This window comes from Lepisosteus platostomus, chromosome 16 (assembly GCF_059453375.1).
Source record: "Lepisosteus platostomus isolate fLepPlt1 chromosome 16, fLepPlt1.hap1, whole genome shotgun sequence".
Lineage (NCBI taxonomy): Eukaryota > Metazoa > Chordata > Actinopteri > Semionotiformes > Lepisosteidae > Lepisosteus > Lepisosteus platostomus.
The window spans coordinates 3,387,694-3,412,978 of record NC_142626.1 but is presented as its reverse complement, the minus strand read 5'-3'; the positions used below and the strand labels follow the sequence as shown (position 1 = coordinate 3,412,978).

At 58.8% G+C, this 25,285-nt stretch overlaps 3 protein-coding genes across 5 annotated transcripts in view; 1 reads left to right on the top strand and 2 right to left on the bottom strand.

Moving 5' to 3' along the window:
• Positions 1 to 23,546, bottom strand: part of LOC148646713 (uncharacterized) — a 263,071-nt gene extending 239,525 nt beyond the window's left edge. The window contains exon 1 of the mRNA XM_088608901.1: positions 21,909 to 23,546. Coding sequence (XP_088465027.1) covers positions 22,769 to 23,305 — 537 coding nt within the window. The 5' untranslated portion in view covers positions 23,306 to 23,546 and the 3' untranslated portion in view covers positions 21,909 to 22,768. The remainder of the gene's footprint in view (positions 1 to 21,908) is intronic.
• rela (RELA proto-oncogene, NF-kB subunit a) lies at positions 972 to 17,772 on the top strand. The gene is made up of 11 exons (XM_088608609.1): positions 972 to 1,275; positions 4,119 to 4,157; positions 4,706 to 4,842; positions 8,584 to 8,729; positions 9,379 to 9,470; positions 10,408 to 10,542; positions 12,659 to 12,763; positions 13,437 to 13,652; positions 14,319 to 14,396; positions 14,539 to 14,625; positions 15,983 to 17,772. The coding sequence occupies exons 1-11, from the start codon at positions 1,269 to 1,271 to the stop codon at positions 16,780 to 16,782; spliced, it is 1,842 nt and encodes a 613-aa protein (XP_088464735.1). The 5' UTR covers positions 972 to 1,268; the 3' UTR covers positions 16,783 to 17,772.
• Positions 20,537 to 24,829, bottom strand: c16h11orf68 (chromosome 16 C11orf68 homolog). 3 transcript variants are annotated; one of them, XM_088608891.1, is made up of 2 exons: positions 24,021 to 24,248; positions 20,537 to 21,394 (listed from the first exon to the last, which is right to left on the bottom strand). In XM_088608891.1, exon 2 carries the CDS (start codon positions 21,341 to 21,343, stop codon positions 20,591 to 20,593), a length of 753 nt encoding a protein of 250 aa, XP_088465017.1. In that variant the 5' UTR covers positions 21,344 to 21,394; positions 24,021 to 24,248; the 3' UTR covers positions 20,537 to 20,590. The 3 variants fall into 3 exon arrangements, with proteins under 3 accessions (XP_088465017.1, XP_088465018.1, XP_088465016.1); XM_088608892.1 differs by lacking the exon at positions 24,021 to 24,248 and adding an exon at positions 23,553 to 23,945; XM_088608890.1 differs by lacking the exon at positions 24,021 to 24,248 and adding an exon at positions 24,320 to 24,829 and having other exon boundaries at positions 20,539 to 21,394.
• Positions 24,830 to 25,285: the final 456 nt, after the last annotated feature.

Genomic DNA, 25,285 nt, shown 5'->3' with positions numbered 1-25,285 from the left:
ATCACCCCCCCCCCCTCCTCTCCTTGTAACGCCTTCGGGTCAGAGAACGAGCTGTTGCCTTCATCCCCCCACACGGTGAGCCCACTCTCAGCAGCGCACCTGTACAATGGCGGGCGCCTTGCCAGCAAGATGAAGCGAGGTGTAGTACTCGCAGCTTCTCAGATAACCCCCCCTCCTGAAATAATCTGGAGCCACGCCCTTAAATAATAATAATAATAATTGCTTACACTTATATAGCGCTTTTCTGGACACTCCACTCAAAGCGCTTTACAGGTAATGGGGATCCCCTCCACCACCACCAATGTGCAGCATCCACCTGGATGATGCGACGGCAGCCATAGTGCGCCAGAACGCTCACCACACATCAGCGATCAGTGGGGAGGAGAGCAGAGTAATGTAGCCAATTCATAGAGGGGGATTATTAGGAGGCCATGATTAGTAAGGGCCAATTGGAAATTTGGCCAGGACACCGGGGTTACACCCCTACTCTTTTCGAGAAACACCCTGGGATTTTTAATGACCCCAGAGAGTCAGGACCTCGGTTTGACGTCTCATCCGAAGGACGGCGCCTGTTTACAGTATAGTGTCCCCCGTCACTATACTGGGGCATTAGGACCCACATGGACCGCAGGGTGAGCGCCCCCTGCTGGCCCCACTAACACCTCTTCCAGCAGCAGCCTCAGCTTTCCCAGGAGTCTCCCCTCCAGGTACTGACCAGGCTCACACCTGCTTAGCTTTAGTGGGTTGCCAGTTGTGAGTTGCAGGGTGATATGGCTGCTGGTTAAACCCACCGTGGGGTGACTTTCCCAGAGCCTTTTTCTCTTCCAGGTGTGAGAGAAGCGGGGCGCGTTGCGCGGAGTGGAGTGGAGGGGAGTGTTTTTGCTCCGACGGGCGCCACCTGCTTGTAGGCTCGCTCGGCCGCCGGCCTCTGACGTCACCGGGGTATTTCCGCAATTCTTTCGCGCATGGGGCGGAGGGAGAGAAAGAGAGAAGAGAGAGAGGGGGAGGCGGCGGCGGAGTAGTGGGGGGTGTCGTTCTCGCCAGCGAGTCGTGCTCTAGTTTGACTGCAGGGAAGCGAGGGGGGAGGCACCCCAAAACACGGACGTGGACGGGGGGATACGGAGCTCCCAACCTCCCCCCCTCCTCCTCCACCCACCCACCCACTCGTGTCAGGACGAGGCGAGAAAGTCGGGCTCCTGTGTGGCCAAGCGTATCTCCCGGGATCTGTGTGTTTTTTTTTTCGGACAGGAGAGAGAGAAAGTCCGGAGATGGATGGTGAGTAAATAATGGCGCACCGCAGCTCGCACTGGAGTCGTCTTGTGTTTTTTTTTGTGTGTTTTGTTGTGTTGTGCGTTTGTCGTGTCGTGGGATTTCATTGGGGCTGGCGCCCTGGGTGAAACCGGGACGGGGGTCGGTCGGGGTGGGAGGGGGGGTTGTTTTGCAGTCCGAAATCGGACAAGACTCGGAAGTCGGTGCGGACCCCCCACCGGCGGGGGGCGACACGGGTCCCCCAGCGGCGGCGGGGACGCGCTGCGCCCCGGTTTGTTGTGGTCGTGGGGGCTGGGCGGTTTCTCTCCCAGGTGGCTCGCCGTGGGCACCCCCTCCCCGGCCGGGGGACCGGCGGGGTCTGGGAGGGCGTTGGGGGGGGGGAGGAGGAAGAGCTGTCGGCCCCCTCCTCTTCCTCCTCCTCCTCCTCCTCCGGGGAAACTTGACGCGGCCTGCGTGTCTCTCCGAGCGTCGCTCCCCGTCCCGCCCCGGGCCTCCTGCGCCCTGAACTTTCTCCCCTTTCTTCGATACTTTATTATTATCTTTTTTTTTTTTTAAGGCGGCGACGCTTTTGAAATGCGGGAAGCGTAGGGCGACGAAAAAATGGCGGCGGTGTTGATGATAACAATGGCTTGGTTCATCGCCGGTCAAGCCCCACTGACACTCCCACTGGTGGAGCCAAACCGAAAGTTTTTTCTGCTCCGTGTCGCTGTTGCGATGCGAGTAGTCCGGTCAAAGGCCGTTGTTTTTGGTTTTGTTTTTAGTTTGGTTTTGGGGGGCGGGGGGGCTGTTTTGAAAGACGTACAGCCGGCGCCGGAAGTGCGTAAGATGGACTCCGCGGCGAAATTAAGCACCCCCCAATACCAACCTCTGGAGGTGTGGTCCCCCAACCTGGTTCTGGGGTGCCCCCTGTCCCCTTCCGAGTGTCGCTCCAGACGAGCTCTTGAGTTGCAGGTGAATTGATTTCGCTGCTTGAGAGGTTTAAAATGGCCGCTTCGTCTCTCGTCTGGGGCGGAGAGCTCTGCTGAATGAAAGCCGGTCACAGCCGCGGCGGAGGAGGAGCGGCACCTGTCGCTGCCTCAGGCAGGAGCGCGGCGAGAGCCCGTTTGTCAAAGAGAGCAAACGGGGCGCCGCGCTTTACACAGAGGGTGGTGGGGGCGTGGAACAGGCTGCCCAGCCGGGTTGTTTCGAACTCGTCCTTTCGGTGTTCATTCGGCCCAGGCAGGGGTAAGAGAACTGTGTGAGAACGGCGGGGGGGGGGTACAGGGGACTGTGAGGGGGTGGAAGGAGCAGAGCAGTTCCGCCCCTCTCTGGACAGGACACACTGGGTGCAGTACAGCCCCCCTCTCTGGACAGGACACACTGGGAGTTTCGGGGCTGAGCTGGTTTTGGGGTGCCCAGCCTCGCTTGGCCTTTCACCCCATGCGCCACACGGGGGGCCCCGTCTCGGCCTCATCCGGTGCCCTCTGAGCGGATGTGGAGTCTTTTTCGGGGGGGGGGAGAGGACCCGAGATTAGATCGTACTGTCGCTCGGTAGCTAATCGATCCCAGGGTCTCATCCAGCTGTTTCTCGAACGAAACCGGGGTGTTGGGGCTTCAACAGCATAGCTGGGAAGGCAGTTCCCTGCTCCCACCACCCTTTGTGTAAATTAGGGGCCTCCGGCCCTGACTGCGAGATTCTCATCCGGCTGCGTCGTCTGTTGTGGCGGCTTAAACGACGTGGCTGAGTATCGGATTCCACAACAGGGCTGGGCAGCGTGTTCCACTCTCCCCCCACCCTTTGTGTAAAGGAGCGCCGCCGCCGCCTCCAGTCCTTTCTGGAGAAAAGCCGGGGTCTCGGACGAGAGGGAGGGTTTTTGTGGGCGCCTCTGTTGCATTGACCTCGCTGAAACCCCCGGGGCATGCTGGGATACGCCCAGGGCGAGCCCGCAGACCGGTTGCGCTGACAGGCGGGCAGGGCTGAGACCACCTGCACGCCCCCCGAGGGTCCGAGAGCAGGGGGTGCCACCCTGAATGAGCGACGCCCTGCTTTCGAAAGGGCCCCCACCCCTGACGTCTCTCTCTGCCCCCCCTCCCCCCACAAGTCACAGCAGCTCCCCCTGCTGGCCGGCTTGCTCTTGCTTCCCAGAGATGACCCCCCCCCCCCCCCACCCCAGAGGGGATGTCACCCCCCCTCCCCTGCCTCGGTTTCTGTACGTGATGAGACGAGAAACAACTGCTTTCGTTTCCCCTCCCTCTCCCCCCCCATGGTCAGGAAGCGCTGGAGGCCACTCTCGGCGAGGCCACCTGGTTTCGGGTCGCCTGCGTCTTCTGGTTTGGTTTCCCACCGAGCGAGGCCTCATGGGGGGGGACGGGGCTCCAGGAAGCTGGGATCTCGCTCTGGGTGGGGTGACACTAAAGAGACTCGGTTCCTCCAGCCTGTCAGTGTGGGACGCTCCCTTCAGACTAAAGAAACTGAGTTCCTTCAGACTAAAGAGACTCAGTTCCCTCAGCCTGTCAGTGTGGGACACTCCCTTCAGACTAAAGAGACTCAGTTCCCTCAGCCTGTTCATGTGGGACGCTCCCTTCAGACTAAAGTGACTCAGTTCCTCCAGCCTGTCAGTGTGGGACGCTCCCTTCAGACTAAAGAGACTCAGTTCCCCCAGCCTGTCAGTGTGGGACACTCCCTTCAGACTAAAGAGACTCAGTTCCTTCAGCCTGTCAGTGTGGGACACTCCCTTCAGACTAAAGAGACTCAGTTCCTTCAGCCTGTCACTGTGGGATGCTCCTATGACGGCCTCGACGGCTTTAAAATTGCTGCTCCGCTTTTCCTGAGCCCCAGGGGTCTTGATCCGTTTGTGTTTGTCTTCCAGGGATGTCGTTTGGCTGGGGCCAGCCTGCTGTGAACCCAGGTAAGAGCCCGGCGGTCTTTCTCCTGCGGTGCCGTCTGGGATCTGAAGTGGGCCCGGATCAGCTCTGTTCTGTCGGGGGGGAGGGGGGGGATCTTGAGAGAGGTCACGAGTGAGAGGGGGGGCCCTTCAGCCCCTGTGGCTCGTTAGGCAGTTAGTCGTTAATTGATCGCAGGATCTCATCCAGCTGTGCCTCGAGAGCAGCCAGGGAATCGGCTTCAACCCCAGCTTGCTCCCCACCCCCACCACCCTTTGTGTAAAGAAGAGCCTCCTGTCCTGACTTGGAGGGTCTCATCCAGCCAGTTTGTGGAGGAAGCCAGGCCAGGATTGCTCCCCTCCCCCACCACCCTTTGTGTAAAGAAGAGCCTCCTGTCCTGACTGGGGGGATCTCACCCCGCCGTGCCCTCGAGAGAAGTCAGGGTATCGGCTTCAACGGCTGAGCACCTCGTTCCACACTCCTGCCACCCTTTGTGTAAACGAGTGTGCCTCCTGGTTGACTCCTTGTCCCCCCTTTTTTTTTGCCTCTCTCTCCCCCCCCCCCCCCTTTCCAGGGACCCCCTTCATCGAGATCATCGAGCAGCCCAAGCAGAGGGGGATGCGCTTCCGGTACAAGTGCGAGGGCCGGTCGGCGGGCAGCATCCCTGGGGAGAAGAGCAACGACACCACCAAGACCCACCCGGCCATCAAGGTCAGAGGGGGTGACCGCTGGACGAGGCCCAGCGCGCGGGAGGCCGGATAACGGGCCCGCCCTCCAGCGGGGGGTGGAGTGGGGGTGGGGGTGTGTGGAGTGGACATAGGAGAGAGGGGAGTGGGGTGACTGGGGGGAGTGGACATAGGAGAGAGGGGAGAGGGGAGTGGGGGTGTGTGGAGTGGACATAGGAGAGAGGGGAGTGGGGCTGTGTGGAGTGGACATAGGAGAGAGGGGAGTGGGGCTGTGTGGAGTGGACATAGGAGAGAGGGGAGTGGGGCTGTGTGGAGTGGACATAGGAGAGAGGGGAGTGGGGGTGTGTGGAGTGGACATAGGAGAGAGGGGAGAGGGGAGTGGGGGTGTGTGGAGTGGACATAGGAGAGAGGGGAGAGGGGAGTGGGGGTGTGTGGAGTGGACATAGGAGAGAGGGGAGAGGGGAGTGGGGGTGTGTGGAGTGGACATAGGAGAGAGGGGAGTGGGGGGGGTGGAGTGGACATAGGAGAGAGGGGAGGGGTGTGTGGAGTGGTCATAGGGGAGTGGGGAGGGGGGCTGTGGAGTGGACATAGGAGAGAGGGGAGTGGGGTTGTGTGGAGTGGACATAGGAGAGAGGGGAGTGGGGGTGTGTGGAGTGGACATAGGAGAGAGGGGAGAGGGAGTGGGGCTGTGTGGAGTGGGCATAGGAGAGAGGGGAGAGGGAGTGGGGCTGTGTGGAGTGGGCATAGGAGAGAGGGGAGTGGGAGTGGGAATGTGTGGAGTGGACATAGGAGAGAGGGGCGTGGGAGTGGGGCTGTGTGGAGTGGACATAGGAGAGAGGGGAGTGGGGAGTGGGGGGCTGTGGAGTGGACATAGGAGAGAGGGGAGAGGGGAGTGGGGGTGTGTGGAGTGGGCATAGGAGAGAGGGGAGGGGGGGTGGGGGCTGTGGAGTGGACATAGGAGAGGGGAGAGGGGAGTGGGGCTGTGTGGAGTGGGCATAGGAGAGAGGGGAGTGGGGGGGGCTGTGGAGTGGACATAGGAGAGAGGGGAGTGGGGGTGTGTGGAGTGGACATAGGAGAGAGGGGAGTGGGGGGGGGCTGTGGAGTGGGCATAGGAGAGAGGGGAGTGGGGCTGTGTGGAGTGGACATAGGAGAGTGGGGAGTGGGGGGGGGGCTGTGTGGAGTGGACATAGGAGAGAGGGGAGTGGGGGTGTGTGGAGTGGACATAGGAGAGAGGGGAGTGGGAGTGGGGCTGTGTGGAGTGGACATAGGAGAGAGGGGAGTGGGGCTGTGTGGAGTGGACATAGGAGAGAGGGGAGTGGGGCTGTGTGGAGTGGACATAGGAGAGAGGGGAGTGGGAGTGGGGCTGTGTGGAGTGGACATAGGAGAGAGGGGAGTGGGGCTGTGTGGAGTGGACATAGGAGAGAGGGGAGTGGGGGTGGGGCTGTGTGGAGTGGACATAGGAGAGAGGGGAGTGGGAGTGGGGCTGTGTGGAGTGGACATAGGAGAGAGGGGAGTGGGAGTGGGGCTGTGTGGAGTGGACATAGGAGAGAGGGGAGTGGGGCTGTGTGGAGTGGACATAGGAGAGAGGGGAGTGGGGGTGGGGCTGTGTGGAGTGGACATAGGAGAGAGGGGAGTGGGAGTGGGGCTGTGTGGAGTGGACATAGGAGAGAGGGGAGTGGGAGTGGGGCTGTGTGGAGTGGACATAGGAGAGAGGGGAGTGGGAGTGGGGCTGTGTGGAGTGGACATAGGAGAGAGGGGAGTGGGGCTGTGTGGAGTGGACATAGGAGAGAGGGGAGAGGGGAGTGGGGGTGTGTGGAGTGGACATAGGAGAGAGGGGAGTGGGAGTGGGGCTGTGGAGTGGACATAGGAGAGTGGGGAGTGGGGGGGGGGCTGTGTGGAGTGGACATAGGAGAGAGGGGAGTGGGGCTGTGTGGAGTGGACATAGGAGAGAGGGGAGTGGGGGTGGGGCTGTGTGGAGTGGACATAGGAGAGAGGGGAGTGGGAGTGGGGCTGTGTGGAGTGGACATAGGAGAGAGGGGAGTGGGGCTGTGTGGAGTGGACATAGGAGAGAGGGGAGTGGGGGTGGGGCTGTGTGGAGTGGACATAGGAGAGGGGAGTGGGAGTGGGGCTGTGTGGAGTGGACATAGGAGAGAGGGGAGAGGGGAGTGGGGGTGTGTGGAGTGGACATAGGAGAGAGGGGAGTGGGAGTGGGGCTGTGGAGTGGACATAGGAGAGAGGGGAGTGGGGGTGTGTGGAGTGGACATAGGAGAGGGGAGTGGGGGTGGGGCTGTGTGGAGTGGACATAGGAGAGAGGGGAGTGGGAGTGGGGCTGTGTGGAGTGGACATAGGAGAGAGGGGAGTGGGGGTGGGGCTGTGTGGAGTGGACATAGGAGAGAGGGGAGTGGGAGTGGGGCTGTGTGGAGTGGACATAGGAGAGGGGAGTGGGGGTGGGGCTGTGTGGAGTGGACATAGGAGAGAGGGGAGTGGGGAGTGGGGGTGTGTGGAGTGGACATAGGAGAGAGGGGAGTGGGGGTGGGGCTGTGTGGAGTGGACATAGGAGAGAGGGGAGTGGGGGGGGGGCTGTGGAGTGGACATAGGAGAGAGGGGAGTGGGGGTGGGGGTGTGTGGAGTGGACATAGGAGAGAGGGGAGTGGGAGTGGGGCTGTGTGGAGTGGACATAGGAGAGGGGAGTGGGGGTGGGGCTGTGTGGAGTGGACATAGGAGAGAGGGGAGTGGGGGTGGGGCTGTGTGGAGTGGACATAGGAGAGAGGGGAGTGGGGGGGGGGCTGTGGAGTGGACATAGGAGAGAGGGGAGTGGGGGTGTGTGGAGTGGACATAGGAGAGGGGAGTGGGAGTGGGGCTGTGTGGAGTGGACATAGGAGAGAGGGGAGTGGGGGGGGGGCTGTGTGGAGTGGACATAGGAGAGAGGGGAGTGGGGCTGTGTGGAGTGGACATAGGAGAGGGGAGTGGGAGTGGGGCTGTGTGGAGTGGACATAGGAGAGGGGAGTGGGAGTGGGGCTGTGTGGAGTGGACATAGGAGAGGGGAGTGGGAGTGGGGCTGTGTGGAGTGGACATAGGAGAGAGGGGAGTGGGAGTGGGGCTGTGTGGAGTGGACATAGGAGAGTGGGGAGTGGGGGGGGGGCTGTGTGGAGTGGACATAGGAGAGAGGGGAGTGGGAGTGGGGCTGTGGAGTGGACATAGGAGAGAGGGGAGTGGGAGTGGGGCTGTGGAGTGGACATAGGAGAGAGGGGAGTGGGAGTGGGGCTGTGGAGTGGACATAGGAGAGAGGGGAGTGGGGGTGTGTGGAGTGGGCATAGGAGAGAGGGGAGTGGGAGTGGGGCTGTGTGGAGTGGACATAGGAGAGAGGGGAGTGGGGGTGGGGCTGTGGAGTGGACATAGGAGAGAGGGGAGTGGGGGTGGGGGCTGTGGAGTGGACATAGGAGAGAGGGGAGTGGGGTGACTGGGGGGAGTGGTGAGTGTGGGGGGTGTGGGAGTGGGGTGACTGGGGGGAGTGGTGAGTGGGGAGTCTTCAAACAGCTGGTAGTTCCAAGCTGGTTTGGGGGAGACCTATTAAACCCCGCTGGGTCACGTCTCTCCACAACCGGGGTGCCCTCCTGCTCCCCCTAATCTGAGTCTGGTCTCGCTGGGGCACTCTCGCACGTGTGCTTCAGGGGTCCTAGTAGGACGTGAAGGTCTGAGATGGGATGAAAACCAGAAACGGATTCACCGGAGCCGGGAGGGCTGATGTGTGCCTCTGTCCCCCCAGATCCACAACTACAGCGGTCCGGTCAAGGTGCGCATCTCGCTGGTCACCAAGACGACGCCGTACAAGCCCCACCCCCACGAGCTGGTGGGCAAGGACTGCAAGCACGGCTACTACGAGGCGGAGCTGCAGGACCGCCGCGTCCACAGGTGGCGCCCGCCGCGGGATGGGGGGGGGGGGGGGTGTCTCTCTCTGTCTGGGGCCCCTGGGCCGGCGATCGGAAGAGATCGAAGAGAAAGCGAATCCCCGATCGGAGAGGGGCGGTTTGGCGCCCCCTGCTGGCCCAGTCTCTCTCCCTCTCTATCCCTTCTCTCATTTCTCATCCTCCTCTCTCTCTCTCTCTCTCTCTCTCTATCCCATCTCTCATTTCTCATCCTCCCCTCTCTCCTTCTCCTCCCTCCCTGTCTCCTCCTCCTTTTCCTCTCCCCCATTCTCTCCCTCTAATCTCCCACTCTCTCATTTCTCATCCCTCTCTCTCCCCCTCCTCCCTCCCTGTCTCCTCCTCTTCCTCTCCCTCTCCTCCTTTTCCTCTACTCCTCCTCCCTCTAATCTCTCTCTCATCTCTCTCTCCCTCTCCTCCTTTTCTTCTACTTCTCCTCTCTCCCTCTCCTCCCTCCCTGTCTCCTCCTCTTCCTCTTCCTCTCCCCCATTCTCTGCCTCTCACTAATCTCTCTCCCAATCTCTCATTTCTCATCCTCCTCTCTCTCATCTCTCTCTCCCCCTCCTCCCTCCCTGTCTCCTCCTCTTCCTCTCCCTCTCCTCTCTCTCATTTCTCTTCCCTCTCTCTCTCTCCTGCAGCTTTCAGAACCTTGGGATCCAGTGTGTGAAGAAGAAGGATGTGGTGGAGGCCGTGGGGATCCGCCTGCAGACCCAGAACAACCCCTTCAACAGTGAGTACAGGCCCAGCAGCCCTCTCCCTCTCTGTCTCTCTCCACCCCCCCTCCCTCTCTCTCCCTCTCAATTCAATTCCATGTTTTCAATTCAAGGTGCTTTATTAGACATGCAGACATTTACAACAGAGACATATTATAAAATATTTACATATACTGTAAACATATTGAGCATTGTTGGGAGACAGGCTCACTGTCTGTTCCTCAGGCTGGGACAGTAGATAACACACTGTATTATTATTATTGAGTGACGGGCTCACTGTTCCTCAGGCTGGGACAGGAGATCACACACTGTATTATTATTATTGGGAGACAGGCTCACTGTTCCTCAGGCTGGGACAAGAGATCACACACTGTTTTATTATTATTGGGAGACAGGCTCACTGTTCCTCAGGCTGGGACAGGAGATCACACACTGTATTATTATTATTGGGAGACAGGCTCACTGTTCCTCAGGCTGGGACAGGAGATCACACACTGTATTATTATTATTGAGAGACAGGCTCGCTGTTCCTCAGGCTGGGACAGGAGATCACACACTGTATTATTATTATTGAGAGACAGGCTCACTGTCTGTTCCTCAGGCTGGGACAGGAGATCACACACTGTATTATTATTATTGAGAGACAGGCTCACTGTCTGTTCCTCAGGCTGGGACAGGAGATCACACACTGTATTATTATAATTGAGAGACAGGCTCACTGTCTGTTCCTCAGGCTGGGACAGGAGATCACACACTGTATTATTATTATTGAGAGACAGGCTCACTGTCTGTTCCTCAGGCTGGGACAGGAGATCACATACTGGGCTGCCAGATCCACTGAGTTCCCTCCTCCCCACTCCCAGTAGGATTGGGACCCGTTGTAATTCTGGCAGGTGTGGGAACCTCTCCCCTCTCCTCTCTCTACCCACTCCTCCTGTGTTTATCCTCCCGCAGTCCCGGAGTCGGAGGTGTGGGGGGAGGAGTATGACCTGAACGCGGTCCGGCTCTGCTTCCAAGCCACCATCACCCTGCCCAGCGGCGAGCTGTACCAGCTGGAGCCCGTGGTCTCCCAGCCCATCTACGACAACCGTGAGTCCCGCTGTGCTGTGCTGTGCTGTGCCACCTCCGGGGGGGGGCTACGGGTTCAAATCCCAAAAGACGGCGCCGGTTCAGGATGGGAAGCCTTTGTGTCCGTTTCTGATCCAGGGAATACAAAGTGGAGGTCATGTCCGAGCAGGAAAGCCCCCGGGCGCTAACGACTCTCCTTTTAATCCAGCAAAATGTTTTTTTAATCTCTTTAAGATTAAAAGGAGATTAAGATATGGCCAGCAGCCATGTCACCCTGCAACTCACAACTGGCAATCCACTGAAGCTAAGCAGGTGTGAGCCTGGTCAGTACCTGGGAGACCTCCTGGGAAAAACTAAGGTTGCTGCTGGAAGAGGTGTTAGTGGGGCCAGCAGGGGGCGCTCACCCTGCGGTCTGTGTGGGTCCTGATGCCCCAGTATAGTGACGGGGGACACTAGACTGTAAACAGGCGCCGTCCTTCATATGAGACGTAAAACCGATGTCCTGACTCTCTGTGGTCATTAAAAATCCCAGGGTGTCTCTCGAGAAGAGTAGGGTCGTTACCCGGTGTCCTGGCCAAATTTCCCATTGGCCCTTACCAATCATGGCCTCCTAATAACCCCCATCTATGAATTGTCTACATCACTCTGCTCTCCTCCCCACTGAGAGCTGGGGTGTGGGGAGCGTTCTGGCGCACTATGGCTGCCGTCGCATCATCCAGGTGGGGCTGCACACTGGTGGGGGTGGAGGGGATCCCCATTACCTGTAAAGCGCTTTGAGTGGAGTGTCCAGAAAAGGGCTATATAAGTGTAAGCAATTATTATAATTATTATTATGAAGCAGCAGCTGTTAAAGCACGTTTGAAATGCGGCCATGAGCGCCGTAGAAGCGACCCGTGCCGAGGCGGCCCTCTGTACTGGAGTCGCTGGAGTTCAGATTAAGAGGCGCTGATGTGAAACGTTACTTCTTCTGAAACCTTAAATTCCGACGGTTCAGATTCCAATTTGGGTCATCTAAAAAGGCAGAATTGTTGCCTTTTATTTCTGGGCATTGCTGTGCTTGTATGTTGCACAGTCGTGACAAATAGCACCTCATTAGCTGTTGACGATGTACTGTTTTAGGGCAAATAGCACTTAAAGAGCTCTAAAATATTATCTTAGAATAACAGCATTTAAATAGGACCTTAGTAGAACACGAAAAGTGTTATTCTAAAATATTAAAGCTCATAGAAATACCCAGAAATATGTATTTGTTCCTCTCGAACGCGAATTGCTTTATACAGCAGGAATAGCACTTTGATCTCGCTGTGCCAATACTAACAGGGGGCACTGTAGCAGATTGTATGAGGCAACACAAATTAGTTTCTTTTTTCCCAGTGGGGTTAAGCAGAGTAAACAGATCATCACCTAATGAAAGATGAAATTACTACAGAACGAGGAATCCAAGCCACTTACAGAACTTGGAATTGCCAGCAGCCATATCACCCTGCAACTCACAACTGGCAACCCACTGGAGCTCCGCAGTGTGAGCCTGGCCAGTACCTGGAGGGGAGACTCCTGGGAAAAACTGAGGCTGCTGCTGGAAGAGGTGTTAGTGGGGCCAGCAGGGGGCGCTCACCCTGCGGTCCGTGTGGGTCCTGATGCCCCAGTATAGTGACGGGGGACACTAGACTGTAAAGAGGCGCCGTCCTTCTGATGAGACGTCAAACCGAGGTCCTGACTCTCTGGGGTCATTAAAAATCCCAGGGCGTTTCTCGAGAAGAGTAGGGGTGTTACCCCGGTGTCCTGGCCAAATTTCCCCCCTGGCCTTCACCCATCATGGCCTCCTAATAACCCCCCTCTCTGAACTGGCTCCATCACTCTGCTCTCCTCCCCACTGAGAGCTGGGGTGTGGGGAGCGGACTGGCGCCTCATCCAGGTGGGGGTTGGAGGGGATCCCCATGACCTGTAAAGCGCTTTGAGTGGAGTGTCCAGAAAAGCGCTATATAAGTGTAACCAATTATTATTATTATTAATTATTCTGGGGGGGACTGTGGTGCATTGCTGTAGCATTTCTGCAGAAGTTTGAGTTGTGAGCAGCGGGGTGGGTGGTTGCCCGCTGTCTCACGGCCGTGCCTGTCTCTCTGTCTGCGGGGCGCAGGGGCGCCCAACACCGCGGAGCTCAAGATCTGCCGCGTGAACCGCAACTCGGGCAGCTGCAGGGGGGGAGACGAGATCTTCCTGCTGTGTGACAAGGTGCAGAAAGGTGAGGCAGGGGCAGCTGTCGCGCTGCTCGTCGGCACCTTGTTTCCCCCCTCTCCCTCTCTCTCCCGTCCCTCGCCTCTCTCCCATCCCTCGCCTCTCTCCCGTCCCTCACCTCTCTCACCCCTCTCTCTCACCCCTCTCTCCCGTCCCTCACCTCTCTCACCCCTCTCTCTCATCCCTCACCACTGTCCCTCTCTCCCATCCCTCGCCTCTCTCCCGTGCCCCTCTCCCATCCCTCACCACTGTCCCATCCCTCACCTCTCTCCCATCCCTCACCCCTGTCCCTTCTCTCCCATCCCCTCTCTCCCGTCCCTCACCACTGTCCCTCTCTCCCATCCCTCACCCCTCTCCCATCCCTCACCCCTGTCCCTTCTCTCCCATCCCTCACCCCTGTCCCCTCTCTCCCATCCCCTCTCTCCCATCCCCCCTCTCCCGTCCCTCACCACTGTCCCTCTCTCCCATCCCTCACCACTGTCCCTCCTCTCCCGTCCCTCCTCTCCCGTCCCTCTCTCCCGTCCCTCACCACTGTCGCTCTCTCCCGTCCCTCTCTCCCGTCCCTCACCCCTGTTCCTCTCTCACCCTCACCCCTGTCCCTCTCTCCCATCCCTCACCCTCATCCCTCTCTCCCATCCCTCACCCCTGTCCCTCACCCCTCTCTCTCATCCCCCCCCCAGAGGACATCGAGGTGCGCTTCTTCCGCGACTCCTGGGAGGGCCGGGGCTCCTTCTCCCAGGCGGACGTGCACCGCCAGGTGGCCATCGTCTTCCGCACGCCGCCCTACAGCAACCCCAACCTCACCGAGCCCGTCAAGGTCAAGATGCAGCTGCGCCGGCCGTCCGACCGCGAGGTCAGCGAGCCCATGGACTTCCAGTACCTGCCCGCGGACCCAGGTCAGAGCCCGCCCCGCCCCGCCCCGCCCTCTCCTCCAGCTGCCCCTTCAAGGATCCCAGCGGATCTCTGGGACGGGGGGAGACTCCCACAATCCTCTGCCCGGATTGGCGTGATGGAACTGGGGGGGGGGGGGTGCCGCAGGGGCCTGAACTAGGGCCACCTGCCGTTCTTCGATGATCTAGATTCCCTGAATCGTTTTCGAATTCGTCGCCGTCGTCGATAGTCAAGTATGAGATTCCAGCCGGGGGGGGTGGGTTAGGAGAGGTGACCAGCGAGGGGAGTCTAGCCTGTGGGGCGTCGAGCAGCTGATCGATCTGTAGGTCGAGAGAAGCCAGGGTATCGGCTCCTACAGCAAAAGTCTGGGCGGCTTGCTCCCCCCTCCCACCACCCTCTGTGTAAAGAAGGGCCTCCCGTTTAGTGGTACACCTGTAACGTTACAGTTACAGAATCCCCCCCCAACACCCAACCCGAGATCCAGACAGGGTGAGACGCTCTCTCGGTGGAGGGTCCAGAGAGGGGCGCCTTGTGAGCTCGGAGCCCGGTGGGGGGGGCAGGGAGAGCTTCCCAGAGGGCCGAGGAGACCCCAGCGCTCCGTAGGGGCCCGCTGACGCTGCCCGCGACTGACCCTGTCCCCGCCCTCTGTCCCCCCCCCCCCCCCCCCGCAGACGAGTACAGGCTGCTGGAGAAGAGGAAGAGGACGGAGGGGATGTTCCAGAACCTCAAGCTGAGCAACATCATGTCAGGTACGCGGGAGAGCGGGAGGGGGGGAGATCCCGGCTAACGGGGCTGGGGGGGCCGCCCCCGAAGCGTCCCGGATCGCGGGGGGGGGGAGTTGGCGTCTCCCCAGCGCCTCCCACCTTGCCCGTGTTTCCCCGTTTTCCGCAGGGGCGACCCCGGCGGAGCGCCGGATCCTGAACATTCCCAAGAGGACGGCGACGGCCGCCAAGCCGCTGGCCAGCCGGGCCCAGCCGGGTGAGAGCTCCTCTCGACGGGGGGGTGGTTTAAACGAGGGGGGGGGGGTCCCGGGTTCGAGTCCGGCCTCCGGTGCCTGTCTGTGTGGAGTCCGCATGCTCGTTGCCTCCCGGGCTGCCTGGGTTCAGCTGGCGACCCTGAGCAGCGTTCCTCCCGGATTTCGATCCCTGTCCCGCACGAGGGAGCCCTCCGCCCTTTCTGGGAACCCGGAAGCCGGGAATGATCAGGAGGGCTCAGTCAGTAGCTGGGGTGTGCGGAGTCAGGGGAGTGATCTGGACTCCCCCCACGTTTCTCTCTCTCTCTCCTCCTTTTCCTCTACTCCTCCTCCCTCTCCTCTCCTCTCCCCCCCACCCTCTCTAATCTCTCTCTCTCTCCCCCTTCTCTCATTTCTCCCTCTCCTCCCTCCCTGTTTCCTCCTCTTCCTCTCCCTCTCTGCCTTTTCCTCTACTCCTCCTCCCTCTCCTCTCCCCCACTCTCTCCCTCTCTCTAATCTCTCTCTCCCTTCTCTCATTTTTCATCCTCTTCCCTCCGTCTCCTCCTCTTCCTCCTCCTCTCTCCCCCACTCTCTCCCTCTCTCTAATCTCTCTTCTCTCATTTCTCATCCTCCTCTCTCCCTGTCTCCTCCTCTTCCTCCTCCCTCTCCTCTCCTCTCTCCCTCTCTAATCTCTCTCTTCTCTCATTTCTCATCCTCCTCCCTGTCTCCTCCTCTTCCTCCTCCTCTCTCCCCCACTCTCTCCCTCTCTCTAATCTCTCTCTCCCTTCTCTCATTTCTCATCCTCCTCCCTCCCTGTCTCCTCCTCTTCCTCCTCCCTCTCCTTTCCTCTCTCCCTCTCTCTAATCTCTCTTCTCTCATTTCTCATCCTCCTCCCTGTCTCCTCTTCCTCCTCCTCTCTCCCCCACTCTCTCTAATCTCATCCTCCTCCCTTCCTGTCTCCTCCTCTTCCTCCTCCCTCTCCTCTCCTCTCTCCCTCTCTCTAATCTCTCTCTCTTCTCTCATTTCTCATCCTCCTCCCTGTCTCCTCCTCTTCCTCCTCCTCTCTCCCCCACTCTCTCTCTCCCTTCTCTCATTTTTCATCCTCTTCCCTCCCTGTCTCCTCCTCTTCCTCCTCCCTCTCCTCTCCTCCTCTCTCTAATCTCTCTTCTCTCATTTCTCATCCTCCTCCCTGTCTCCTCCTCTCTCCCCCACTCTCTCTCTCTCCCTTCTCTCATTTCTCATCCTCCTCCCTCTCCTTTCCTCTCTCCCTCTCTCTAATCTCTCTCCCTTCTCTCATTTCTCATCCTCCCTCCCTGTCTCCTCCTCTTCCTCCTCCTCTCTCCCTCTCTCTAATCTCTCTTCCCCCCCCCCCCCTCTCTGTAGTGAACGCCGTGGCCCCGATGATGTCGGTCAGACCGGTGGCGCCCGCGCAGTCCCCCTTCGGCCCGCCCGCCCCGGCGAAGCTCCCCGAGGCCCCCGAGCCCTGGCAGTTCCTCAGCGACCTCAGCCTGGGCTCGGACGCCCCCCGGGCGACCCCCGTGGGGAGGTTCCCGGCGCCGGCCCCGGCCCCCCCGCAGGACTACCACACCGTCAACCTGTCCGACCTCTACGACTTCGCCCTGCCGGCGTTCGCCAAGGAGGGGGCCGGGGGGGGCGTGGCCGACGGGGGAGGAGGGGGGGGGCCGGCGGCCAGGCCCGGCGGCGGCGTGGCTCCCCCCCCGTCCTCCTCCTCCTCCTCCGCCGCCGCCGCAACGGAAGTGGGGCCCCTGGGGGCCCACTTCGGGGCCCCGGCGGCCGAGCCGCTGTGCGACGAGGAGATCCCCGAGTTCCCCAGCTTCAGCGAGGCCCAGGCCACGGCCGCCCTGGACAGCATCAACACCGAGGACTTCCAGGCCCTGCTGGGCCACAGCACCATGGCGGTGGACGCCGGTCCCTCGCCCCCCGACCCCCCCCAGCAGGGGCCGGGGCCGGGGCAGGGCGGGAGCCCCAACACCTGGATGAGCTACCCCAACAGCATCATGAGCCTGCTGCAGAGCGAGGGCCTCCTGGACGTCCCGGCGCCCCCCAACCTCCCCGTCACCCTGGACGAGACGGACGTCTTCAACTCCCTGGACGAGGACCGGCTCATGTCCATCTTCAACAGCGGCGCCCAGTCCGCCTTCATGCCGGGGCACCCCAGCTAACTCTGTCGGCACCCCCTCCCCGTTCCCACTGGGGCGGCACCTCACCCCCCCCCACCCCCACTCCCCTCTCTCTCTTTCCGAGTTGAATCCCCGCCCGTTGCAGTGCATCATGGGACACAGTCACGTCATTGGCGGGAGGGCTGACTGAGAGGCTGCGCTGGAACATGGAACCAGCAGGTGTGGGCGCGGGTTATAGGGTACCCCACCCCCCCACCCCCACCACCACCCGAGACCAGAAATTACTGTAAAAGAGGCGCGAGGACCCCCCCTGGACAGACTTTTATTTCAACATGCATGGGAGGGGGGGGATACCGGCCTCCATCGCTCAATATATTTCAGAACTCCTCGCCGGGAGGTTGTTTTCATTTAAAGGTGTACATACATCTGTTTTTCCGATTCTGACTTCCAGTGAAACCCGGTGTACCCTACACCAAACGGGCCGAGATTTTCTCACAGCCCCAGAGGCTGTAGTACGAGGTTACTTCAGATCCCTCAAAACAGTCCAACACTCCTACACGCCCAGGTATTGGGTGGGGGGGGAACGTGTTTTTCGGCGAGGTTACGGAAGACCTACAGACTCCATTGTCCCCTGTAGGCCTCCGGCTTGAAATGGGTGAGCCACCCGCAGCTGGCTGTAAAATAAACCTGGCTTTTAAAAGGAAAAAAAAACGATTCAAGAAGAGGGTCTGCGGCTCCTCGTGAAACCGGGCCCAGCGTCGTTCTGCTGTGTCGCAGGCCGGGGGTGTCGTCCCCTCTCTGCCTCGCGCGAAGGACGGACGCGATTGGTCCCGTTTGGGTGCTGCAGCGGGTTTCACTGTTCTCATTGTAGCAATACGAATATACAAGACCTTGTCTTAATGAATATTTTTGTGTGCCAATAACCCTTAGCCAGTTAGCGTTCAGGAAGCGAGAGGCCGAGATAACCAGAACAGATTGTAGAATCATGCACGTGCTCATCAGGAATTCTTATAAAGATTCCTTTTTATCGCAGACGAGAGTGTGGGTTTCTTTGCTTTGAGGCGGAGTAACGCGATAAAGAAGGCAGGCTGAGCTCTGTGAGCACGGGTTCGAGCCTGGGTCACGTCGCTAACCGGCTGTGGGATTAATCTCCGGTGGCTTTGGGCCTTAAGCCACTGTGACACCCCCCCGGTACTGTCAGTGAGGGACAGACTTCTCCTCCAATCGGCACTGATCCTCCAGTAGGGGGCGGTGCTACCTGTGAGTTGTCGACAGACGATTGGCCCCAAGGGAAGGTGGGCGGGGTTCCCTGACTTCCTTATTCTCTGTGTTTTGCAGGTGCCGGGGATCATAGTGGAAACCAGACATGGGGGGGGGGGGGAAAAGACTACAACTGTCTCCCTTAAGGCTTGTGGGTTTAACAACAATAATTGGCCATTTCACACTTAAGTAAAGATCTTGAAAGACTAGGTTTGGAAGACTTCATTTACTGTGCAGTGGACTGGTGTTTACCATTCTGGTGTTTTGAATTACTTAAATCTGAGGATGGGTAACACAATACAGCCATTGGAGTAGTTCAAGCAGGGAGATGCGTAGGCTCCAAAGGCACAGGAAATGGGTTTATTCCATGCTGAGGAGAAAGGAAACACAACGTTTCGGCTGGGGAGCTGTCTTCAGGTGTGAGAATAATACGTCATACAGTCATTGCCTGCTAATCCGGTCCAGAAGATCCCCGTTCTTTAAATATTTTCTCTGCTCGAATTTCGACCTCCTCTGTCCTTAACCACTAGGGAGGCGCCAGCGAGTAACAGTTAGGCCAGAGCGCTGAGGGTTCTGAGACACCACCCTGCACTGCTGCTGTGCCTCAGACGAGACCTTTAATCGGCTGCACCCACCTGGCAAAGTCCAGCGGGCGGGGGGGTTCAGGAGGGAGCACCGTGGCTGCAGGTTAATGAGACGTCACAGCTGCTGAGGAGCTGGGAGTGGCCCCTCTATGAAAGGGGCCCTGCTGACACAGTACTGAGCTCGTGCAGAGCCCGGGGTTGGAATGAAAACCCGCACCGGCTCTCCGGGACTAGGGTTCCCTCACCCCCGCTGTACACCAGCGTTGCCCAGGCCAGATACGTAGGGCCCGGCTCCGTGATGACTGAATCGAACCCCAAATGTATTAATATCCAAATAAAACTACCGCCAACTCTCAGACACTGCTGTATAACTACAGAAAACGCTCATGCCCACAGCAGTTTTATATAGAAACCCAAGTGTGGACTCCATTCAGAGAATTCACTTCTCAACTACACCAGGCCAATAGTTCTCACCAAAACAGGCTCCCTTCCCCTCAAACGACACCGCTGAACATACACAGACCTAAAGGAGATGTTACATTTTGGTGCAAAGAAAGAAAGCCCATCTCTCGTCTTTGTCTTTATTGCTAGCGCTCCCAGTTCTGAACGGAGGCCAACGGAAACAACACAACAGTTGGTGTTCGTTTCAAACACGTCAAATTAAAAAGAACAAGAACTGACAAAAAAGCCAATGTTTTACTGAAAGAACATCAAGTGGATGGTAAACCATTACACAGATTTTCCTAAAAAAAAAAAGTGTACGTATTAGTTACTTCCAAAGAAGTCAGGAGTTACCACCCCATGAATTATATAGGGCTCTTTAGCTGAGCGTTTCATAGTTCATATTATTCATCTTGTATTATAACAATTCCTGCTTGGTGGGGAGTCGGGGATTGGCTGATCAAACTCGGCACCCAGCACGTCTCCCAAGAACTGACCACAGGGAACCAACTTGGGGACGCATATAAATGTTGCACCACAGCCAGCACAGTGAGCACAAAGTGGGGGCGACACTGATCTTCTTCCCCCCCTGCAACAACTACCTTTAAACGTGCGTTCCATCTCGCCTGCAGGGCTGAGCCAAAGAAGTCGGGCCTCCAGCACATCCGCAGTCGGTGCAGTGCGTCACACGCTCAAGAGTTCACTGTGGTTGGGACAGATAAGATTCTGAGCTCTGGGCCTCTCTGAATGGGTGGCATCTTAAAACGAAGGACAATTCATTCTAATTATCTAGGGGAGGTGGAATCAGGTTAGTTTTGCCCTGTGCTCTGGGTATAAGCTGCTGGTGATTTAGAGAGATCCAGGATGCCTGTGGGACTAGAGTCTTTTCAATTTATACCTTAACACCAGTGGCTCTCTGTCCTGGGCCTGGAGGGGCACCGCCTGCTGGGTTCTGCTCTGGCTGAGCTCAGCCTAGATTATTACGACTCCCAAGAAGGTAGATGGGGTTGATCATTGGCCTCAACCCTTCTCTACTTTCGCACCACGCCTCCGCGCCTCGTTAAGAAGCTGAACAAGCTCGGCTGGAGCCTTTTCAAAGGCCTCCAAGTGATGGCGACGCACAAGGCACCGGTGCTGCCCCGCCCCCAGGCCCATCCCCTCCTCCTGCCCCGCCCAATCACCCCACCCCCGTTGCCCTGGGCCTGCCCCCTCCTCCTGCTCCGCCCACTCACCCCACCCCCACCGCCCTGGACCCACCCCTCCCCCTGCTCCGCCCACTCACCCCACCCCCACCACCCTGGACCCGCCCCCCCTCCTCCACCCACTTGCCCCACCCTGGGCCTGCCCCCTCCCCCTGCTCCGCCCACTCACCCCACCCCCACCCCTCCCCCTGCTCCACCCACTCGACCCACCCCTCCTCCTGCTCCACCCACTTGCCCCACCCTGGGCCTGCCCCCTCCCCCTGCTCCGCCCACTCACCCCACCCCCACCACCCTGGACCCGCCCCCCTCCTCCTGCTCCGCCCACTCACCCCACCCACTCGCCCCGCCCCGCCCCCCATCGTGTCACGTGACCTCGGCGCCGGTCACTTTGTTGAGGACGTGGGAGCGCCGCGGCACGCACTCCAGGTCGAACCGGCTCTCGTAGATGGTGGGCGAGAGCTTCCAGCGGTTGTTGCGGTAGACGCCCAGGTAGGTGTAGACGTCGGGCTTGTAGTAGAGCGGGCACTTGACCCCCGTGGCGCGGATGGCGGCGTCCAGCCCCATGACCTCCTCCTCGTCGGTGAAGGCCCCGTTGTAGGCGCAGATGACGTGCCTGGGGTCGGCGGCGCGGGGGCTGACCTTGGCCGCGGCGATCCTGCCCTCCAGGGCGGCGCGGGCGATGCCCTCCCAGGCGTGGTCCACCTTGAAGCCCGTGTCCAGGTGCATGAGCCACTTGCCCGAGAGCACGCCGCGGTTCAGCGCCAGCTCCCTGACCGCGCCGAAGCTCACGGGCCGCCCGCTGTCCAGCAGCCGCTCCCAGTCCTCCTGCAGGCCGCCGACGTCGCCCCCGCCGGGGCAGTGGCCCGGGCCGTAGACGGCGATCCAGCCCACGGGGCCCCGGCCGCCCGCGGCGTCGCCGTGGCGGCTCACCTGCGAGGGCCGGTTGCTCTCCAGCCAGCCCTCGAACTCGGCCCGGGGCGTCCGCCGCGTGTCGAACACGATCCAGGGGTCCATGTCGGCCGCCATGGCCTCGGCGGCGTAGCTCTCCGCGGTGGGGGGGGCCGCCGGCTCCGCGTCCCCGCCGTTCCACTCCCGGACGGGCCCCTCGGCCTCCATCCTCCTCCTCCTCCTCCTCCTCTCTCGCTCTCTCTCCTTGCGGTCAGCCGGCTGTGAGAGAGGAACAGGGGGGGTCAGGAACAGGACCCTAATCCCGCTGCTGCCGCCGCCGCGGACACGGGAGCAAATCACAGCTCGAGAGTCACCCCCCCCCCCCCCACACACACACTTCAAAGAGCGGAGGTGCTCATTCAAACACAGGCCTGGCGCCCCCCGGTGGTCACCCGGGAGATTGCGGGACTGCAGACGTCTCTGTCCTGCCACCAGCAGGGGCGCGCGAGAGGAGGCACCTCCCCACCCCCAGGGAGCACAGAAGGCGTCTCCCAGCTCAGCCCCGACTGCTCCCACTCGGTCCAAGCCATCTTGCTCTCCAGCCCCCTTTTTTTTTTTTTTTATACACCACTCCTCCTCGGGCGGAGCGGTGACTCTGTGGCTGAGGATCTGCATCTGTGACCGGAAGGTTGCCGGCTCAAATCCCGCGGCCGGCAGAGGAATCCTACTCCGCTGGGCCCCTGAGCAAGGCCCTTCACCCCAACTGCTCCAGGGGCGCCGTACAATGGCTGACCCTGCGCTCTGACCCCCAGCTTCTCTCCCTGTCTGTGTCTCCATGGAGAAAAGCTGGGGTATGCGAAAAGATGAATTCCTAATGCAAGAAATTGTATAGGGCTAATAAAGAAACATTAAATTAAATTACATCCAGCATAAAGGACACTGGGTGACATGGAGAGCGTTGCTGCCTCGCAGAGCTGGGGGGGGGGCCCTGGGTTCAATCCCCGATCTGGGGTGCTGTCCGGGTGGAGTCTGCGTGTTCTCCCCGTGCTCCACATGCGTGTCCTCCCCCAGTCCAAAGACACGCTGGTGGGAGAACTGGCTTCTGGGTAAACCGGCCCTGCTGTGTCTGCCTGTCCTGTGATGGACTGGTGTCCTGTCCAGGGTGTAGCCTGCCTTGTGCCAGTTGCATGCTGGGATAGGGCTCTGGCTCCCCCTAAACCGAGTGGAAATGCATGAGCGGAACTCAAGTTCCCTCTTTACCTTCTGAAACGAAAACTAAAGAGATTCAGTTCCCATTTCGGGTCCGCCGGATTAAGACCCGGATTCTCCCCTCACAGCTTTCACTAAAGGAGAGGGGTCCACCCACCCACCCCCTCCCTCTCCGGTGCACAGCAGGTCTAATTATTTAATCAGCTGTGTAACACTAATCCATACAGCCCGGCTCCCGGGTGTGTACAGGTGAGTCGAACTGCAAAAACATTCTTGTTCACGAAAACCAATTAACCTCGTTAGCCGACAGGCTCGAGTTGGAATCAATGGGCGTCGCTCGCGCGCTCCGGCAGACGAGGGGGTTCTTCACGATGCGCAGAACGCAGCTGCGCGTGATCAGACCTTCGGTGGCGTCTCCCGGGACCCTCCCGACCTGGAGCTCCTTTATTGAAGGCGTTTTTTTCTGCGGTCCGCCGGTTCGCTCCGCCCGACACACGAAGACGGGACCCGAACCCTCAGCCCTAGAATCACAGGCGAGTCCTTGAAGACCCCCCCCCCCCCACCCCGGCTCGGCCCTGTGCCCAGCAGAGACAGGGTCCTCATCATCTCGCATCCTTCATCGGGCTCCTGGGCTGTCTCCTTCAGGAAGACGGGTTCGCTGTCCACAGCGTCCACAGTGTCTGCAGCGTCCACAACATCCACAGCGTCTGCAGGGTCCGCAGGGTCCACAACATCCCCAGCATCCACAGTGTCCACAACATCCATGGCATCCACAGTGTCTGCAGCGTCTGCAGCGTCCACAAGGTCCGCAGCGTCTGCAGCGTCTGCAGCGTCCACAAGGTCCGCAGTGTCTGCAGCGTCCACAAGGTCCGCAGCGTCCATGGCGTCCACAGTGTCCACAACATCTATAGCATCCACATTGTCCACAGCGTCCACAACATCCCCAGCATCCATGGCGTCCACAGTGTCCACAATATCCATAGTGTCTACAGGGTCCACTACATCCACAGCGTCCACCGTGTCCGCATCGCGACACCAGTAGGAGGAAACTGAGCTTCGGTCCAGAATCAGGCCGGCCAACGAGGAGTGTGAAGACGTTTCATCGCGACGATCTCTACCGGACAGAGCCCCCTCTACAAACCTGCACGTACTCCAACGCTTTCTTAAATATCTAATGTTCTGATCATTGTCATTGGCTTCGTAGTAAAAAAAAAAAAGGAGTTCTTACCAATACACGCCGCTACTTTTAGGATTATTAGACGGCTCGTCCGCTGTTTTGTATGCGATATACTGTACAGGTGCACGCTGGGCGTGTTCAGCCGGGACATCTGAAGAAGACTCGACGGCCGAAACGTTGGGTCTCTTTTCCTTTCAGCCTTTAATGAACCTTCTTCACCTGTTTCCATCCAGATGTTGCCCCTCCTCCTCCTCCTCCCCCTCCCTTGGGGGGCTCAATAAAATATTAGTCGTCTTCTCCAATTCTGCCCCCCTACAAAGCCTGGCTCGGCCCGCGTCTAGTTTTTCCGACCAAAGTTTCGCTCGGTCCCGTCCGCCGCCTGAACTTCGAACGCGGGTTCAAAACACACACAACAAACTCGCTCCCCCACGAAAACACGCCGGTTTCCCTCGGAAGAGGCGAGAAACAAACACAGTGGTGTGTGTGTGTGTGTGACTTCAAAGACGGCCAGTTTCTAACCTGTAACGCCCGGACGCCACCCGCCTTGATGACCCGTGACGAGTGTATCGCGTCGAAAAACAAAACTCTCCTCCCCTCCCCTCCTTCTCTTCATAACCCCACCGCGAACACGCACACGAGCGGGCCCACCCCACTGCCACCCAGCCGTCCGGCTTCACCCGAGGGAGCCCACGGCGGATATAAAGGCCGGACACGTCGGAAAGCGAGCTGCGCCACAGCTGGCTCAAACCCCGCACGCCCTGCCCCGAACCCAACCCGCAAGCTCGAACTTGTCTCCCGTGGGCCCGGGCGGTACTTACCGCGTTTTCTCTAGCCGTGTCCCGGGTGCTGTCCGTCCGCTAACCTCCTTCTCGAATCTCCATAATTATATTCTTCTGAAGGGTGGTGGTGGAAAAGGAGGAAATAGTTGTATCTACCGAGTGCGGCTGCCTAATACTCACAGCTCCCATTTACCGTAACACCGGGTAAACGAGCGCATCCCAATACCGACCGACACTGGAATTTTTATTTCCTTGGCTTTTTTTTTTTTCTTCAGGATTTCCCAATAGGATCCTGAGGATGAAGTCTAAAAATGGACAGGTGAGGGCGGCGCCTCAACCCCCCCCCCCCCAAATGACGGGACTAAATCGATTTGATTTTCCCGTGGTCGGAAAGCGCGCAGATTCAGTTATCGATATGGGGTTACACCCTGAAAAAAAAAAAATCCGAGGTTTAAAAAACAAGGCTAAGAAGAAAAAAAACAACGATTATCCGTCGCTCGGGAGCTGCAGATGATAAGTTTACGCGAGCTCGCCGTTTTAAACGTTTAAACTCGGCGAATCTGGTCCTATGCTTCGAGTCGGATTGTTTAAAACTGTGCTGCAATTCAAAAGCAGTTTTTGCTTTTGAATTGCAAAAACTGCTTTTGAACGAGTTCAGACTGTATATATTATATGTAGCCACACTAGCGCTAAATGTACAATCACTGAACTGATTTTACCTTTATTGCCCGTAATGAATTTGGCTTTCGCATCAAGAGCTCATAAACAGCTCATAAACAGAGAACATATGTATGACAATGATAATAATAATACATTATTTTATATAGCGCCTTTAAAGGTGGCTTCTCAAAGCGCTTGATACAATACAGCAACAACACAATCCCATGATACAAAACAACCGGACTGTTGGATTGATTGAAGGAGGATTAATCGACAACTCATTACCAGATACACGATGCGAGAAGTGTTAACATTTAAAAGATTTAAAAAAAAAACACAACTCTT

Excerpts from the sequence above, each read along its gene's own strand:
- rela (XM_088608609.1), top strand. Across the intron at positions 4,843-8,583 it reads AGACCCACCCGGCCATCAAG|ATCCACAACTACAGCGGTCC; the intron begins GTCAGAGGGGGT and ends CTGTCCCCCCAG. Across the intron at positions 14,626-15,982 it reads GGCCAGCCGGGCCCAGCCGG|TGAACGCCGTGGCCCCGATG; the intron begins GTGAGAGCTCCT and ends CCCTCTCTGTAG.
- c16h11orf68 (XM_088608890.1), bottom strand. The coding sequence starts at position 21,343 with ATGGAGGCCGAGGGGCCCGTCCGGGAGTGGAACGGCGGGGACGCGGAG.